This window comes from Portunus trituberculatus, chromosome 12 (genome assembly GCF_017591435.1).
Source record: "Portunus trituberculatus isolate SZX2019 chromosome 12, ASM1759143v1, whole genome shotgun sequence".
In the NCBI taxonomy this organism is placed as follows: Eukaryota; Metazoa; Arthropoda; class Malacostraca; order Decapoda; family Portunidae; genus Portunus; species Portunus trituberculatus.
This window is the reverse complement of record NC_059266.1, coordinates 12,217,522-12,237,708: the sequence shown is the minus strand read 5'-3', so window position 1 is coordinate 12,237,708 and position 20,187 is coordinate 12,217,522. Positions and strand designations below refer to the sequence as shown.

The following is a 20,187-nucleotide window of genomic DNA, read 5'->3' as shown; positions in this document are numbered from 1 at the left end:
TAAGTATAATAGTCGGCCAACGGACGGATAAAAGAGCTAAGGTCTGGGAATTGCAGCCAATTTGCCTCATCTAAAACCCAGCGTGGGGGGCAGGACTGGGGCTTGAGTCCACAGATTCCATTAAAATCGGAAAGTGATCACTACCGTGCAAATCAGGCAGGACCCGCCAATTAAAAATCAAGGAAAGAATTAGATGTACAAACAAAGATCACTAGGTGTAAAACTCCCCGTTGCACTGTGGAAATGTGTAACATCCCAAGAGTTTAAAATCTCCAATCCCTCAGCCTCAACAAAAGAAGCGATTAAAACCCCCGAGGATCACTAGCACCTTCATCCCACAATGGGTGACAGGTGTTAAAATCCCCTAGCTAGAAGAAAAGCTGAGTTAGGTCGCAATCTACGTAGACCATCAAGATCTCCCCTGGAGACAGGAACCCGAGGAGGAAGATAGTGACTACAAAAAGTGTAGGACCGTCCCAGAAAGACTTTGACAGCAACCACCTTAAGAGGTGAGCTAAGGGAAAACAGGTATATCCTGATGGACCAGGATTGCGGTGCCACCGTGGTGGCCCTGTTCGGGGAAAGGAGTGCTAAAAAAGACACGATAGCCAGGAGCACTAGAATAAATACTATCACAGAGCATTGTCTCCTGTAGATCGACACAGGCTGGAGAGAACTCCGATAGTAAAGCTCGGAATTCTCCCCACAAGGGAAGGCCTCTACATTTCCTTTGTAGAAGCTTGAAGATTATTATTTAGGTGCAGTGGACAAACAAACGTTTTGAAGGGTCTGCCCGTGACTTACCTGATTGGGAATAATTAACCGACGAGAAGACACCGGGAGTTGAGATGTGCTGAGTCGATGGACTGCAACCTTTCGCCCTCGCAGTGATTTGGATTTTGGATCTGGATTTTAATTTTTTTTGGCGCCGCAACAGCAACGATCATATGGCGCCGCTACTATAAATTAATTGAAACTAACGTTTATCAAAGCTAACTAAAAGTGATTAAAAACACTACCATTAAAATTAAATAAAATACCAAAAATTAGAGATGTACCGATACCAAAATTTTCGCCGATTCCGATACCGATACCGATACCACCTAATTGAGCCGATATCGATACTACTACCGATACCGATACCACCGATACCGATACTACTACTTATAGTGATTACTGCACTGGACACCAGGATGAGTTGGTGGACGGCGAGCATTATCAGATTGGAGGCTTTGTGTTCTGAAAACGTTTGTGAAATAGGAGCAATTCTAGAAGCTTTTTGAAGCCATTTGCAAAGGTAAATTACTTAGTAATTGGAATGAATATCTTCTGATTCTTGTCAGTTATTTTAAATTCTTACTTCTTACTCCTTTAGAGACCATTTGGTCTTGTGCATTTTCATTAATAATTTTATTGACGATATTTTGACGATCAAAAATATTTTTTAAATTATTAAATTGTAAAACAGACACAAATATAAGCAAAAGAAACTCATTTTGTTGTGTATGTTTCTCTTTAATTAAATCTGACATCCTTTGATATTAATTCATTAGACATTAGTAGACCAATTCAGAAAAATTATCTTTCATCTAATCTTTTATATTAAATAGAAAAAAGTTTAGTTAATTCTAAATTTCTAGTGTATTGCTATGATCTTAAATAATTAATATGCAACATATTATACACAATGCACATGATTACAAAACAGAATCGTTACTTTCTTAGTTATGGAATTTTTACATCCTTAGGTTAACACAAGTAACTCAAAAATTAAACTTGCGTTAAAATTAATATACATATATAATTCGAGCTTCTACCTATTCCAGTATGATATCTTGGAAAAGGCTAGCATTAGCACTGTTAATTGTAAATCAAATAAGAATATGCTGTTATTTATAATAATAATAATAAAAAAAAAAAAAAAATATATATATATATATATATATATATATATATATATATATATATATATATATATATATATATATATATATATATATATATATAATATCATTTTATTGGATTCTCAATATCTGAAGTTTGACATTCTTAGATTATAGTTAAAAAACATAAGCTTTTCACCTGTGTGAATTTTCTGTGGGTGGAGGAGCAGCGTCTGACTGAGAGACAGTGAGAATGCGTGGTGACTCATGACCGACCGTGTGACAGGATCCCGGAGTTTCTCGTTGGTTCAGCCTATACGCGTTTCATACACGTCCAATTTAGAGGTTGTGGCTTATTACCCCAGAAAACAGTATTCTATGACATACGGTAATCACCACGGAAACTTAATACGCCGTATTATATTAATTTGGTATCATCAATAGCTTATACCGAATATATAAATTCATTTTAGGTATCGGAAGTATCGGCATAAAATAAGCCGATACCGATACCCCAAAAATGGGCCGATACCGCCGATTCCGATACCGATACCGATGCATCGGTACATCTCTACCAAAAATACAATAAAAAAAACATATAAAACATTTAAATACATATAATAAAAGGCAATAAAATTCATAACTTCAGAAGGCCAGCTTCTTCTAAATATTTAAAAACGTTATAGCCTGTGGATAGACATGCTGGCCCAAGGACCTTTGAGGGATAATAGACACGGCTATCTCTATCGTGACACCGGTAGAGGTAGCGGTATCTCAAGTCAGTCAAACTAGGGCACTCGACCAGCAGGTGCCGCACCGTAAGTGGCACCAGGCAGTCATCACAGTAGGGTTGAGGGTCACTAGTCAACAAAAATCCTTGTGTAAGATATGTGTGACCGATACGTAGCCGCACTATGACAATCTGTGTACGTTGGTCGCGGATATAGGTGTATGTCCAGTCATGGCGAACAAAACTGGTGATCTCCCCATTTTCGAGGTAGCAACCCCTGTTTGCCACCTCCTCTGCCATCTTGCAACAAGCGCCAGGCGAATGTCCTGGAATACATCTCGAAACGGGACAGGGGCAGAGGGTGGAGCGCGACTTGCTGCCTCTTTAGCAAGGCGATATGCATGTTCGTTCCCGGGAACACCAACGTGACCAGGGACCCAGCAGAACCCAACACGATATCCTCTTTTTGTAAGCAGATAAAGCCACTCCAAGACTGATAAAACCAATGGGTTAAGGTAAATAATGGAGGAGAGCAGTGAGAGAACTGCGAGTCACTAAAAATTGTAAAAGAAGAAAAGTGTGAGAGAAAAAATGATCTGCAAAGCAAGGACTATGGCAGACAGCTCCGCAGTAAAGACTGATGCCACATAAGGAAGGCTGCCAGACCGGTAGAATGATGAGAAAACCACTAAATCCAACGCCTGCATCGGATTGGGAGCCATCAGTAAAGACAGGGATGGCATCAGAATGTCTAGAATAGTGTTCTGTTGTAACGAGCCGTAGGTAGAAGGTAGAAGGGAGAAAGAGAGCGAGTGTGTAACTCCGTTTACTAGCTTCTCTGTTCTGGCTTACATTGGTTGACATGGTTTCCTTATTTGTTCATATGAAGCAGTATCCGAACTAGCATTGATACATTAGAGCATTAGATGAAACCTATTTAAATACGTACATAACAGTTCTAAAAACGGTGTGTGGGACAGAGCTGGCAGATTGCCATCCATGGCAGGAGGGCATAATGAGACAGCGGGAAGCTGCCAATAACCAACTTGTGGGAGTCGGAAAAAACAGACAGGAGTGGGGGCGATAGGTAAGTAAGTCATAAGATTGGCGACACGAAGGCCAAAAAGTTTAGGGAGACTAGGTCGAGTGACATATGCCTACGAACGCGAGTTTCGCAATATTGACACACAAGGGACAGAATCAGGAAGACGGTAAGTGCGAAACCAACACCGGAGCATCGAAAACTGGCGCCGGTGGTCGAGCGGCCAGAAACCAGCATCAACTAGTAGGCTAGGAAATGGAGATTCCGAAATGCACCAGTAGCCAAGCGGACCCCAGCATGATGCACGGAGTCAAGCACGTGTAGCCGTGCATCGGTTGCAGATGAGTAGAACTCACAACCGTATTCCAGCTTGAGAAGTATAAGTGTACGATGAAGAAGCAGAGTGCCCCTGTCTGCGCCCCAAGAGGTTTAACTTAAAACCCGAAGAAGGGATAATGCCTTCCTACAAGACACCTTAACAGAACGGAAATGAGGAAGCCAAGTGAGACGGTTGTCAAACACAAGGCCAAGATATCGAGTCGCCTCCACGCATGAGAGGCGTCTATTAGCGAGGTATAAATCAGGGTCTGGATGGACACCACGGTTGCGACAAAAATGCATGGCTATGGTCTTCGAGGTGGAGAAACGAAATCCGCTCATGTTGGCCCAACTGGACACCCTATTGATTGCCAATTGGAACTTGCGCTCAATCAGTGACATCCTAGCAGCAGCAAAAGAAATATATATATCATCAATATATAAGGAGCCGTGAACGCAATCTGGTAGAGTATCTATAACACCATTTATGGCCACTGCGAATAGCGTAACACTAAGAATACTTCCCTGTGGGACACCATCATTTAGAGGAGCACTAGCCTCGGAAAGAACACTCCTCAGTCGAACCCGTAAAAGACGTCTGGATAAAAACTGCTGAATAAAAATAGGAAGGTGGCCACGGAGGCCAAAATTAAACAAGGAACGTAAAAAACCATGACACCAAGCTATGTCGTAGGCCTTCTCCAGGTCAAAAAAATACGGTTACCTGGTGGTGGTAATTAGCAAAGGCCTCACAAATAGAAGACTTCAGGGATTAAAGAGCATCAGTAGTAGACCTCATCTTTCGGAAACCATACTGTACCGATGACAAGTAGTTCCCCCTCTCCAAGTACCACATGAGTCTTACATTAACCATCTTTTCTAACACTTTACAAATGCAGGATGTCAAAGATATAGGATGGTTGTTCGTAGCCTGAATATTATCTTTCCCAGGCTTCTGAAATGGGAGAACCACTGCCACAGCCCAAGATGGAAAATCGCCGATATGCCAAACCATATTATAAAGATTTCATAAAAAGGTAAAAGCACTGTCACACATGTGGCACAAGAGCATAAGAAATGTCATCTGGACCAGGAGAAGAGTCATGACACTGGGACAAAGCGGTCTGCAACTCAGAGACAGAGAAGGGAACATTATAAGACTTCCCTCCAGTGGAAGAAAAGTTGACAACGAGAGATTCCATTCTCTGGCGGTGACGTGCACCTGGGGCTGCAGGATTCTTCCGGGAATCACTGGCAAAGTGCTCCGCAAAGAGGTCGGCGACAGTCTTAGGGTCTGCCACCGTTTACCCGGCAGACAACAAAAGTGGCAGGGAAGGTGCAGAATACTTCCCAGCAATTCGACGGACTTTGTTGAAGACATCCGTAAGAGAGGTGCGGTCGTTAATAGATGAGACATAGACTTGCCTCCTTCAAAATGTGGCGGGCTCGAGCACGGCAGCGTCGAAAAGCGTCCAGACATTGCGGGTCCCCACGATGTCGCCGGAGACGAGAGAAAGCCGCCCGTTTCTCTCTCACAGCGTTGGTGCATGCTGCATTCAACCAAGGAACGGGATGCTTAGTAAAGCAACCGGACTTCCTAGGGATTGTCTGAAGCGCTGCTGAACGTTAAAAATCAGTAAAATAATCAACAGCCTCAGAACAAGTAGAAAAGTCAACAGACGGATAAAAGAGGTAAGGTCTGTGAATCGCGGCCAATCTGCCTTGTCTAAAACCCAGCGTGGGGGACGGGACTGTGGCTCAGAGTTCACAGATTGCATTAAAATCGGAAAGTGGTCACTACCATGCAAATCAGGTAGGACCCGCTAATCAAAATCAACAAAAGAATTAGATGTACAAATAGAAAGATCGATAGCTGTAAAAGTCCCAGTTGGACTGTGGAAATGTGTAACATCTCCAGAATTTAAAACCTCCAATACCTCATCCTCAAAATAAAAGAACTGATTAAAACCCCATGAGGATTACTAGCACCTTCATCCCACAAAGGGTGACGGCCGTTAAAATCTCCCAACAAGAAGAAAGGTGGAGTCAGCTCACACAAGGCCATCAAGATCACCCCTGGAGACAGGAACCCGAGGAGGGAGATATAGACTGCAAATAGTGTAGGATCGTCCCAGATAAACTTTGACTGCAAACACCTGAAGGGGAGAGTTTGTCTAAGTTAAAAGGGGACAACAGGTATATCCTGACGGACTAGGATAGCTGTGCCACCGTGGTGGCCCTGTTCAAGGAAAGGAGTGCTAAAACAGGCACGACAGCCAAGAGGACTAAAATAAGTACTATCACCTAGCATAGTCTCTTGTAGAGCGACACTGAACTATTAGCAGGCTGTAGAATATCCTGTTCCAGACAATACCTAGGGCATTGCTTGGAACATACCTTGTGAGCATTGCGGCATTGCAATGCTCCTCAGAATGTGAATCTAATGCTGAGCAATTACCGCATCGAGAAGCTTCCTTGCAGGAGCTTTTACCATGACTGTACCCGTAGCATGAGAAACACTGAAGAGGGCATGAAACAAAACGCCGCACCCTAAGATTGATGGGACCGATATGAACACGGTCAGGCAGTGTGGAACCAAATGTGAGAAGATGGACGAATTCCTCATCTTAGTCACCTTTTGGACTGAGCTGAGTAGGCAGTAGTCACCTGCCGCCCGGTGGAATACTCCAGGAGAGGTACTTACGGGGATGTAGGCAGTGCTGCAGACTGAGTGATTCCCCGTGTCCTCTCTTCCCGGTTCCCTTTGTGGTCTCATTTATACAATTGAGCAGCTGCAGCCTGCCCTCTAAAGACAACTTCTACTACTTCCTACACTACACTACAACACCTTACACTTTTACACTCTCTTCAAATCAAAATTTAATAATGGCTTCACCACGCCCTGCCTCGGAGTCCCCTCTGGGAGGGACCATAAATGTCCCCAGGTCGGACTGCCCTCTGCTGTCGACCTTGGGTGTCTTGACACTTCATCTAATACTTTCACTATCAATTTCTGCAACATTCGTGGCCTTCGTTCTAATTTTCAATCTGTGGAACACCACCTCTCCTCTACTAAACCTCATCTTCTCTTCCTAACCGAAACACAGTTGTCTGTGACTACTGACAGCAGCCCTTTTCTGTTCCCTCCTACTTGCTCTATCCTCATTTTCAATCCAAAGCTGGATGTTGCGCATACGTGCGTAACGACACCACTTGCTCTCGTGCCCACAATCTTGAATCTTCAGAATTTTCTACCATCTGGCTAAGACTTCAATGTCACTCTCTAACTAAATTCATCTGTGCTGTATACCTCTCACCTAATTCCTCTGACTATGTAAAATTCTTTGACTATTTGACTTCCAAGGTGGAGCACATCTTATCTCACTTTCCTTTTGCTGAGATCTCCATTTTAGGGATTTCAATGTTCACCACCAGCTTTGGCTTTCATCTTCTTTCACTGACCAACCTGGTGAACAAACCTTCAACTTTGCTATCCTTCATGACCTAGAGCAGCTAGTGCAGTTCCCTACCCGTATTCCTGACCGCCTTGGAGACACGCCCAACATTCTTGATCTTTTCCTAACCTCCAACCCTTCTGCTTACTCTGTTAAACTTTCCTCTCCGTTGGGCTCCTCCGACCACAATCTAATTTCCGTTACCTGTTCTATCACTCCAGTGCAGCCTCAGGACCCGCCTAAGCGGAGGTGCTTCTGGCATTTTAACTCTGCTAAGTGGGAGGAACTAAGGCAGTACTATTCTGATTTCCTTGGGATGATTATTGTTTTCATGTCAGAGATCCTTCTCTTTGTGCCGAGCGCATAACAGAGGTGATTATCTCTGGCATGGAGCTATACATTCCTCATACTTTCTCTAACCCTAAAGCTAAAAAGCCTTGGTTTAACTCTGCTTGTTCTCGTGCTGTCAATGATAGAGAGGCGGCTCACAAACGGTTCCGTAGCCATCCAACTGCTGAAACTCATGCCCTATATATTTCTGCCCGTAATCATGCCAAATCTATTCTCCAACTTACTAAAACTCTTTCATCAATAGAAAATGTCAAAGTCTTTCCAATTCTAACTCCTCTCGAGATTTCTGGCATCTAGCCAATAATATCTCTAACAACTTTACTTCTTCGTCTTTCCCTCCTTTACTTCATCCAGATGGCTCTACAGCTGTCTCTTCTTTTCTAAAGCTGAACTCTTCGCTCAAACCTTTGCTACCAACTCAACTTTGGATGATTCTGGGCATATTCCTCCTACTCCTCCACCCTCTGACTACTTCATCCCTAAAATTAAAATTCTTTATAAAGACGTTTTCCTGGCCCTCTCTGGCCTTGATTCTCGGAAGGCTTACGGTCCGGATGGAGTCCCTCCTGTTGTTCTCAAAACTGTGCTTCCGAACTCGCTCACTGCCTGGTCAAACTCTTTCATCTGTGTCTCTCTACTTCTATTTATCCTTCTTGCTGGAAGTTTGCTCACATTCAACCTGTCCCTAAAAAGGTGACCACTCCAATCCTTCTAACTACCGCCCTATAGCTTTGATTTCCTGCCTTTCTAAAGCCTTTGAGTCTATCCTTAATAGGAAGATAATGAGGCATCTATCAGCTCACAACCTTCTCTCTGATTGCCAGTATGGTTTCCGTAAAGGCAGATCTACTGGTGATCTTCTTACTTTCCTAACTGAATCTTGGTCATCCTCTTTAGGGACTTCGGTGAAACCTTTGCTGTCGGCCTTGACATATCGAAAGCCTTCGATAGAGTCTGGCACAAATCTTTAATTTCTAAACTACCCTCCTACGGATTCTATCCTTCTCTCTGTACCTTCATCTCCAGTTTCCTTTCCGATCGTTCTATTGCTGCTGTAGTAGACGGTCACTGTTCTTCCCTAAAACTATCAACAGTGGTGTTCCACAGGGTTCTGTCCTATCACCCACTCTCTTTCTATTATTCATCAATGATCTCCTAAATCTGACTCAATGCCCTATCCACTCCTATGCTGATGATACCACCTTGCATTATTCAACAGCGTTCAACAGACGCCCAACCCAACAACAATTAAATGACTCAAGGCGAGATGCTATAGGACGCCTAACTTCTGATCTTTCACTTGTTTCTGATTGGGGCAGAGAAAACCTGGTTTTGTTCAATGCCTCAAAAACTCAATTTCTACAACTATCTACTCGACATAACCTTCCAGACAACTATCCTCTCTTCTTCAATAACACTCAACTTCCCTCTCCTCTACATTAAACACACTCGGTCTATCCTTCACTAAAAATCTAAACTGGAAATTTCACATCTCTACTCTTGCTAAATCAGCTTCCAAGAAGTTAGGTGTCCTGTGGCGTCTTCGTCCATTTTCTCTCCCTCCCAGCTGCTTGCTCTGTACAGGGCCTTATCCGCCCGTGTATGGAGTATGGCTCTCATGTCTGGGGGATCCACACACAGCTTTACTAAACAAGGTGGAATCTAAAGCTTTTCGTCTTATCAACTCTTCTCCTCTAACTGACTGTCTTGATTCTTTAAGTCACCGCCGCAATGTTGCATCTTTATCTGTCTTCTACCGCTGTTTTCATGCTGTCTGCTCTTCTGAACTTGCTAACTGCTTGCCTTCCCCCTCCTGCGGCCTCGCTGCACAAGACTCTCTACTTCTTCTCATCCCTATTCTGTCCATCTTCCTAATGCAAGAGTTAACCAGTATCTTCACTCCTTCATTCCCTACACTGGTAAACTCTGGAACTCTCTACCTGTGTCTGTATTTCCACCTGCCTATGACTTAAACTCTTTCAAAAGAGGAGTGTCAAGACACCTCTTACGTTAACTGGACCCTCCTTTTAGATTTTTTTGTTTTTTCTTTCTCCTACTTTCCTCTCAACAGGGCCTGGCAACCAGCGGGATTTTTTTTTTTCCAACACTGTTTTCCCTTGGCCAGTGCCCTTGTAATGTAAAAAAAAAAAAAAAAAAAAAAAACATAGCCAGTATTTCTTCTTCAGGGAACTCAAAAAGGTTCTGACTATAAACACAGCATTTATTATAATCAAAGGTGGGATGAGCCTTCACGGTCTCAAACATGCTGTCAGTGGGGCATGGGAGATGTTGCAACATCCTCGCTTGCATAATATCTTTAGCCCGCACAGGCACCCCCTTACCGTATTTCTTGAGATTTCCCTCAGGAATCGTGCCGATCTCTTTGGCCAGGTACCGGGAGGCATGGATGAAATTCCCACGCCCACTTCTGTAGTACGCCACAAACCAATGTAGAGGCGGGATCTGGTGGACTTCTGGAACTGAATTCTCTAAATTGTGGTAAAAAAGGTTCGGGATGTAGTCTGTGTCACTGTCTGCAATATTGTGAGAGTGGAGAAGTTCTGTCTTAAGACCAATGCCGGCAAGGGGCAGAAATGCTACATCTTCTAAAGCCAAACGGGCTTCATCACATAACATAAACGTCACATAGCAGCGTCCCTATCATAAACAAGTCGAATACGAAGAATCGTGCCATACACCTTGAGAAGGGAGTGCAAGGCGTGATAAGAAAAAGATTGATTAACATTTACCATCAAAAGTGAGTCCAAACTAGCAGAGAGGCGTCCATCAGAAGAACTCCCAGAACGGGGCACCGCTGTGGGAGGCGCTTGTGGAGGGGAATCCCCCTCACTACTCAGACCTGAAGATGATGTCTCGTGGGCCAGGTCAGCCACCTCACAAGAGCCTGGTACGTTTTTGTGTTTCCCCATATGTTCCCCATATGTATCAAGTCACACAAAAGAATAGCTCCAGGGGCAAGGGAAACCACCTACTGGGACTACAATGGGAGCCAGCGCTGGTTTCCGTGGACGTGGTACCTTGTCCCCATGTGGACCAGTTGTTTTAAAAAAAGGCTCCACATGATGCGAATGTTTGTCCACGACAGAGCTGAGACCTCCCACCAAAGCATCCCAGCCTGGACACCCAACCATCCAGCACAGGACGACCCCTATTGGGCGATCCCTCCAGCGGGTGGCTCCGCTGGTCCACTGGCAGCTTACGTAGGAACCATTTAGTCTGGCCCCTCACTGGCGACCTTACTAACATGGGTAGCCCTCTCCCCCTCGGAAGGGCGGAGCAGAGGCCTAAGCCCCCTCTAGCCTAGCTCGCCAGGTCACAGGGGCACGCAAGCCCTCCAACCACGACAAGGCGGTTGCCATCTGGGGGGGGAGGATGTCACTGGGGGATGTCACCGATAATGTGGAGGGAAGCTAATGTGGTTCCCATATTTAAGAAGGAAGATAAAACCTTAACGTTTAATTACAGGCCTGTCAGCTTAACTTGAATTGTAGGTAAGCTAATGGAATCAATAATAGCGAAAAACATAAGGGAACGCCTAGACAAACACGGCTTGATAAATCAAACACAACATGGATTTACGAAGGGAAAGTCGTGTCTTACAAACTTGTTGAGCTTTTATAGTAAGGTTTATGAGGCGGCAGATAAGGGTGATAATTATGGCATTTTATACTTAAACTTCAGTAAAGCCTCTGACAAGGTACCTATCCAGAGGCCCTTAGAAAAGGTTAAAGCATACGGTATAGAGGGTAGAATATTAGGTGACGTGGTTAGACGACAGGCAACAAAGGGTAGTAATTAATGGATCTAATTCTGAGTGGGGAGAAGTAGTAACTGGGGTGCCACAGGGCTCAGTTTTAGGACCATTATTATTTCTAATATATATATATATATATATATATATATATATATATATATATATATATATATATATATATATATATATATATATATATATATATATATCAACGACCTGGATTTTGGAATTACTAGTGACATTAGTAAATTTGCAGATGACACAAAGATAGGTAGATTAATTAGGTCCGATTCGGATGCCATGGCCTTGCAGGCAGACTTGGATAGGATGAAAGATAGATAGCAAATGCAGTTCAGTATTAACAAGCTCCAAGTATGAGAAAGATTTAGGAGTCATAGCTCCGATTTCGGTACATGAATAAGGCGAATAGAATACATATTGGGATTCATTTTTAGAAGTATTAAAAGCAGGAGTCCCGAAGTAATACTGAAATTATACTTGGCGCTGGTCAGGCCACATCTTGACTATGTGGTACAATTCTGGTCCCCACATTTTAGGAAGGACATAGCTCAATTGGAGTCAGTGCAAAAGAGGATGACTAAAAAGATACAGGGGATGAAGGATATTCCCTATAAAGAGAGACTGAAAAAACTGAATCTGCATTCCTTAGAGAGACGTAGGTTAAATAAAGGGAGACCTGATAGAAGTATTTAAGTGGTATAAGGGTTTTAACAAAGAGGACATGAATGTAGTTCTTAGGATCAGTAGCGGGAACAGAACCAGAAATAATGATTTAGGAAAGAAATGGGAAGAAACTGGTTTTCAAACAGAGTGGTTGATGACTGGAACGGTCTCAGTGGTCATGTAGTCAGAGCCGAGTCAATAGGGAGCTTTAAAAGGTTAGATAAGTTCATGGATGGGGATGATAGATGGAATTAGGTAGTTTAAACACACAGGGACTGCCTCGTATACGCCTGGCGGCCTCTTGCACTTTCCCTCTTTTCTTATGTTTTTATGTTATCTATAGTAACCTCTACTTACTAACGTCACCACCACCACAGTCTTACCTCCACTATCTGTTTTAAGAGAGTTAGCGCCAAGGGTCAATAGTGCCTTCACTGTGAGGGTGTGACCCTTCTCGGCAGCCAACATCAGGGGTGTCCTATCAGTGGTGCCTCCACCTTCTATGCTCAGCCCAGCCTGAAGTAAGTGAGGCAGCAGGTGATCGTGGCCTTCGGTGGCAGCTATACATACCAGACACTCTGACTTTCCAGCATTATTAGAGACGGTGACCTCGGGGCGGGCATCCTTAGTGAGGGCCAACATCATGCATGCCTCGTCTCCTTCCCTCACAGCAATGATCAGTTCCTGTGTGTGTGTGTGTATGAAGAAAAATGTATTCTTTTTAAATTAAAGCATTAAAAATTGGATGAAAGCATTTAACAACCATTGTACTGAAGTTACTATATCTGTACATTCTTTTTTCACTAATACAATAATACATTTAACTTGTCAATTTCTAACTGTTTACTGTAAGGATTTGACTGCGTACATTATATAAAGTAATGCTGCATTATCTTAACTTTTCGAGTACGTAGCGCTCCGAGGAGGGAGGAAAGGTGGCGTAAGACCTATCAAGGGGGAGGAAAACCCGCTACACAAGACTTCTTGATTAATTTTGTAAAATGAAGCAAAATACCGCATATGTGTACAGTAGAGTATTTTCGACTTTGAATTACTTGAACTATCGAATCCCAAATTAGGTTCCTTAACTCACTGGATACCCTGTATATAGTTATGAACTGTGCCTATTACTTGATGAGAAGAAAAGTCAGAAAGACAAGGTTTATTGCGCTAGACTCACAGATGTGGGCAAATTGCGGCCCGGAGGCCGCATACGGTTCGCGAAAGGAATTCATGCGGTCCGACAGATGTTACTGAATTTGAAAAAGCACGATAATAAACAACGCCAAATTGTATAATGAGCATTTCTTTTATTTCCGCAAGTGTCCACATGCATGTGAGAGTGAGTTATTCTTTAGAAGCCTTTAATTTTGGGTTAATATAGTATGCGGCCCTATAAGATTGCGATTTTTTTTTTTAATGTGGCCCTAGCACTGAAAAGTATGCTCAACCTAACAAGAGAGAGAGAGAAAGAGGTGCGGGGAAGGGCAGGCAGGGAGAGTGATTAAGACTAGGCTATAGAAATTGTTAGAACATTTAGAAAATTAAGGAACAAAGCTAGAAACAATTATGAGATTATGGTAAACCCAATCAAACAAAGTGATCCCAAGTGGTTCGGTCAGGTATATAGAACGAAGTATAGATAGTGATGAATATGTACATTAAAAGCAGTGGATGGTTAACTGTGGAGAAAAGATATTATTGCTTACTTATGAATTAATATTTTTCAACTGTTTTTACTCTGCTAAAAACATGCTGAAAATGTCAGATAGGGAACAAATTTTTTGATCAGAAGAGAAAGAGAAACTAACAGATGTTTCCATAACTAAGTATATACTGGAGCAGGAGATAACCTAGAAAATTTTGATTAACAGAACCAGATGAAATATTTTCCAGCTATTTAAGGAACAGAGAGATCGTTAGTGAACTGCTAGTTTCTGTCTTCAGGAAATCACTATACTCAGGCGAGTCAACGACATACGCTGTACGATATTTAGGTAACAGAATCTGTGCGCTGGTTGGCTACATTACACTTAAGTAGTGGAATTCATTTCAGCACGCTACACCGGCCCACTTTTACCTCTGCACCTTTTCTCTCAATAAAGATAGGATTTTACAAGTGTTTTCCTCATTACCTCAGAATAATAATAATAATAATAATAATAATAATAATAATAATAATAATAATATGAGAAGAAGAAGAATACAACGCCTACCTTACCTCTGTTACTTTTTCTTTCATCATTGCCCCGGTCAATTCATCGGCGTTGCCGGGGTGGCTAGATTCCATGGCGAGATGCGTGGCGCCGACTGTCTGCTGATGTCACCTGCCAGCAAACACACACACATATTACACAATTGTCATTCATAAGCACTGCTGGCTCATGAATCAGCCATACTACAGCCTTCGCCACTCTATGTCCTAGCTACAGCACAGCACTTGCACAGCCTTGAGCAGCTCGTTTGGTTGGTTCTGTGCGTGTCTCATCTCCGACTCCGTCAGGCTAGTCTACTCGGCAGCGCTTGCAGATCTACTGCTTGGATGTTTAGCTTAGGAGTTTTCTTTAATGAGGAGAGCTTTTAAGATTTTTAGTCATGTGTTATCGGGGCATGCATCGATGACTTTGGTGTTGTTTTGTATTAATTGTCTGGTGATGAAGATGCCATGCTCTTGCCTCAGGTGACTTTTTGGAGCTCCGGACGCTAAAGGCGTTTTCGGTAGCACTTTGCGGAAGGCGAACGGTCCCGAAGCATTCGCCCATATAAGCAAACGTTTCTACTGAAAACGACAGTAACACTGCCAGACGAATCTCCCTCATCGCTATCCGGAAAAACTATTGTACTCTTTAGTCGCAGGATCACGCCAATCTGAGACGTACAGTCCCATTTCACAGTAATGTAAAAATATTATTATGGGAATGGGATAACTGAAAGCAAGGCTCAAATATAACATTACACATTAAATTCTGCAGGGAATATTTTCTGACGGCCCTGGTACACGCGGCAGAGGCTTGGATGCACATGTCCAAATGATTTTTGTAGCACAGATCTGCGCCTACCTTGTTCAAAAACATCTTGTCACAGACGTCACATATAAATCTGTTAAGTGTAAAAAAAACTATTGGTAATTCTTTATAACAAGTCTGTCCATCTCTTCCCCTCCATCTCCCCCACTCCCCCCAAACAAGCTTTATCTAGGCAAAGTAATTGTGAAATATAAATATGATAGGATATTTGCACTGTTGGTTGATAATGACATATGGTTATAGCAATATTGCGGAAGATTCGGGTATATTTTTTTTAATGGTGGTGGTCTGAAAACTTTGAGCGAACGAACACATCACGGCCTCTGTGACCAATACAACAACTTGAGGAATGGACAGCAAAAATGTCTTGGCCAATGTAACTACTGAATGACAAGCAGTCACTAGTGGTATAGCATCTTATCTGGCATATTGTGTGTTAATGGATACTGGGTATATTACTTGTAATACCTTAAAAAAAATTGGAAAATGTGACAGAAGTGATACCAGGGATCTTAAGGGCTCTATCCACCTCTATTATTAATTTTGGTCTCAGTACCACCATAGGCGCTCACGTATTATAAAACAATTTGCTTAGTCTTTATATAAGGTCCTTGTCACATGTACAAGCACGAAACTCACATATGTAGAAGGCTTAGTAACCTTGCCGTGAACATAAGAAAAAAAAAAAAATATTGAGGTGCACGCGTCTAGTTTGGCCGTAATAGCACTTGAGAGTTCGGCGAAGTTGGAATTTTTCTAAGTCCAGCGAGCTCTGCACCAGTCAAGAGTAAACATTGTAATGATTTTCCGTTGTTTATAACAGAGATTTGTTGGTATAAACAGGGATTTGTGGATAGCTGCATATAAAGGCCTGTCTACACGAGCGGGCCTGATCGGCGGGTTTGCCCGTTAACGGGCAAATTCTGGCGGGCCTGCCCGTGAATGTTGTCCACACGACCGAAGCGATGAACAGCCGGGCCTGCCCGACGATGTTGCCAGTAGCGGGTGGAGTGCGGAACGAGAACCATGGTGCTTAGCATTGTCAAGAAAAAGATTTTGTGCTCTATGATAATAGCTTTGTGTCTCAAGAAGAAACGGATATGGTGTAAAGATTGGTTAAAGAAAAGAAGTATGTTTGGAAGCACTGCAACAATACTTCATGAATTACAAAGTGCTACTATGCCGTGGGATGTGAGATGAATGCCCGCTGTGGGTTCACGATATTATCTTGCGTCTGACAGGGTAGAAACTCCAGCTACCGGGCACCAGCTCTGATTTCGCTCGGCGGGCTTTCGGGCAATTTGATCGTTTGCCCGTCAAATATGCCCGTTAACGGGCAAACCCACCGATCAGGCCCGCTCGTGTAGACAGGCCTTAAGGATTTCATGGTATCTATAGAGCTAATCCCCCCAATCACGCGCTGCCACTCGAGACGCATAACGTTATTATTTTTTAGGTACTTTGTTAGCTTGTTATGGTAGGTTAGATTAACGTCCCACGCGTGTACCCCGCGTGGGGTACACGCGGGGCGCAGCCCCCCGTATAGGTTAGATTAGTTTAGGTAAATGCCCTAGCGTAGGGGAGGATCCAGGGAAGGCACAACCCTCACGATTAGGTTACATTAGGTTATGTTATGTTAGGTTAATGGCCTAGTGGGGTGTCCAGAGGGACTTCCTTACATTAGGTTAGGTTACGTTAGATTAGGTTAATGCCCTAGGGGGGGGTCCAGTTAGGTTATGTTAGGTTAGATTAGGTTATGCTTGATTAGGTTAGGTTGGAAAATCTTGAAGTGCTATGGAAAATTCCCGTAGAGCATTTTTTGGATGCCCATATTTCGTTTGTTTTCCCCACCAAAACTTCCGATTCCTCATAAGCCCCCAAGCTTTTTTTTTTTGGAGGGGTGGAGGGAAAGGGAGGGACAGACTTGTTATAAAGAATTACCAACACTTTTTTTACACTTAACAGATTTACCTATGACGTCTCTGACAAGGTGTTTTTGAACAAGGTAGACGCAGATCTGTGCTACAGAAATCATTTGGACATGTGCATCCAGCCTCTACCGAGTGTATTGTACCAGGGTCGTCAGAAAATATACTCTCCAAAAAATTAAACGTGTAATGTTTCATTTGAGCTCTTGCCTTCAATTATCCCATTCCTATAACAATATTTTTGCATTACGGGGGAATGAGGCTGTTTCAGCTTGGCGTGACCCTGTGACTAAAGAGTACAATAGTTTTTTCGGCGATCGACGAGGTAGATTCGTCTGGCAGTGTTACTGTCGTTTTCATTTTTCAATAGCGGCGTTCGCGTATATGGGCAAACGGTACTGAACTGTTCGCCTTCCGTAAAGTGTTACTGAAAACGCCTTAAGTTGCACTACACTGACTACAGGATTTGGGACACTTGCTGAGACATACAATCGATGGCGGTTCACCAAGGAATGCAACACAGGTTCCGTATAGCAGGTTTGTAATATTTTTTTGTTGGTGTGTGCAAATAAAATAATATTACAACAATCATGTCTTGGTTAAAGCCATTTTTTTTTTTACAATTATCTTGCAATCAACACATTTTTTTTTAGATATACATATCAACTCCCAACTTAGGTTAAGCAATTTGGATAGTAGAAAGGCATAATGAATAATAATGAAATCATTACTATCAGTTATCAATAGTATTCAAAATGTTGCATGCAGCCTATTTCAGTTTGTTAAAGAATAATCTAAGAAAATTACCTTGGAAACAATAATTCTAGGTATACATTATTTCCCCCAGGTTAGGTTAAACAGATGTGGGAGGTAAGTGATATTATGATTAATACTGAAGAAATCACTAACAGTTATTAGTAGTATTGTAGTTTTTGTATGTATTTGTTAAAACATAACCTAAGACTGTTACCTTGCACATAACATTTTTAGGTATACATAATTTCAACAGGTTATGTTAGGTAAAGTATGTGGGAGATAGGAATTAATAATTTTGAAATAATTATTAGCAGTTATAAGCAGTGTTCTAGTTGCTGCATAGGTTTCGGTTTGTTAAAATCATCCAAACTTGTAGAAATGCATGTAATGGGGTGAAAAGTTAGGACAAACATGCAAGATTTTTGCAGTTAGGTTAGGATAGGTATGGTTTTGTTAAGGTAAGTGATCTTCTCTCACCATTTGCTATTTTTCTAGTTACAGATTTCACTTCTTACAAGCAATGTTCAATGTTTGCAGTGATTTTCTCCCTGTTAGCATTGTCATAATTTTTTTTACAGCCTTGAAGGTTGAGCAATACAAAAGTAAGACCTTTCATCGATGTGAAAACCTTGCAGATCTTACATGCAGAAGGGCCACTGGAGGTTACCATTAATTTATCATTAAATTTGTAGTAAATAAACTGATTTGATACTGACTGCAGTTCTCATTAATATAGATGTACCCAATATAACAGGTAGAATAAGTACCTTGCAAGAAATAGTATGTAAAAGAATAAAAATTAAATAAATAATTAATGCTGCAATTGTTAAAATACCTACATAAAGCAAGATATAAATAACTAATAGTAGGAAAAGAAATAAATAACTAATAAACACATTTATTCATAAGCTACTCCCTTACAGCCTTTGCAGGTAAACTGAAAGGAAGAGACTGTGCCTTGTAAGCCTTCCGGCGTACCTGTTACACAAGCTGCTGTTCTTGCCTTGCCCACTGCCAAGCTTCTTCCACCTACTGCCTGCTTTTTGATGCATGGAAGTCTGCCTCATGGTTCTGTGTTATAAAGTCTTTTAGGAAAAGACTTGGTAACATAGATGATGCCTCCATGAGTGGCAGCAAGGTTGAAACATGGGGCAAAGCATCTTCATCTGAGAAATGGATGACAACTGGTGGGGTTTTGCCACCGACTACTTGTGGTGGGTTTGGATAATTAAAAGAAAGCATAAGGTAACAATAATTTAGAAATTTATTAATTTCTTGAAACATTAACATTAAAAAAATATTAAATAATTGGACCTGGATAAAATCATATGGTCTGCAACTGCAAACCTTGTCTTACTTTCCCCTCCATCAATCCCTTGATGTTTATTATTTTCCACTAATTAACATCATCTAATCTTAGTTTCACTCAAAGTACATACATCTAGCTTAGCATCCTCACATAAGAATATGACTAACAAACTAAATGTTCAATGAAGTACATAATAAAGAATGCATTAAAGTTTTGTTAGGTTAGGTGCCATAAATTTCAACATGCCAAGAAGACGGTACACCCACATGTCACAAAATTCTGACTAACAAATTGAATGTTAAATGAAGTAATAAACAATGTTTTAAGGTTAGGTTAGGTTAGGTGTTTTAAATTCTAACATACTTAAGATATGATACATTTTCTAGGTAAACTATATCCTGCCTCATGTTATGTTAATTCAAGCAGAAGTGGATGGTATAGGAAAGCATAGGGGTAGGTTAGGTTAGGTGCCTTAAATTTCAACATACCAAGATGTCCCACCCACACACCAAAAAATCTGACTAACAAATTAAATGTTGAATGAAGTAATAAAGAATCCATTAAGGTTAGGTTAGGTGCCTTAAATTTCAACAAGCCAAGAAGACAGCACATTAATATAAGTGACAATGTCAACTTCCGGACACTCCTAGTTGATCCCATTAACAAAGTGTGACTCTGCTTAAGAAATCACCCATCAGCAAAGTGGTCTCATTGAGTGGTTTGTTGGGTAGTGGAACATCACCTGGATATGAGCAATATCATTGTTAGATTAGAAAAAATTACAACCAGAATGATATTAACTTTACCATAGATATAAGTTTGGTAATACTTATAAGAATTCTTCCAGTTTTTATCATTCTTAATTCATCATTCACATCTGTTAGTATTATATATATATATATATATATATATATATATATATATATATAT

The 20,187-nt window shown here is 41.7% G+C and overlaps 1 protein-coding gene across 6 annotated transcripts in view; it reads right to left on the bottom strand.

The window, feature by feature from the left end:
• LOC123502745 (serine/threonine-protein phosphatase 6 regulatory ankyrin repeat subunit C-like) overlaps positions 1-20,187 on the bottom strand; it is a 71,371-nt gene that overhangs the window by 49,338 nt on the left and 1,846 nt on the right. For 3 of the 6 annotated variants that reach the window (XM_045251983.1, XM_045251982.1, XM_045251984.1), the window contains exons 2-3: positions 14,460-14,565; positions 12,622-12,922 (exon numbers count right to left, since the gene is read on the bottom strand). In XM_045251983.1, the coding sequence (XP_045107918.1) occupies positions 12,622-12,922; positions 14,460-14,528 (370 nt within the window). In that variant the 5' untranslated portion in view covers positions 14,529-14,565. Of the gene's footprint in view, positions 1-12,621; positions 12,929-14,454; positions 14,567-20,187 lie in introns of those variants that run through there. The other 3 variants (XM_045251985.1, XM_045251986.1, XM_045251987.1) reach the window with 3 other exon arrangements.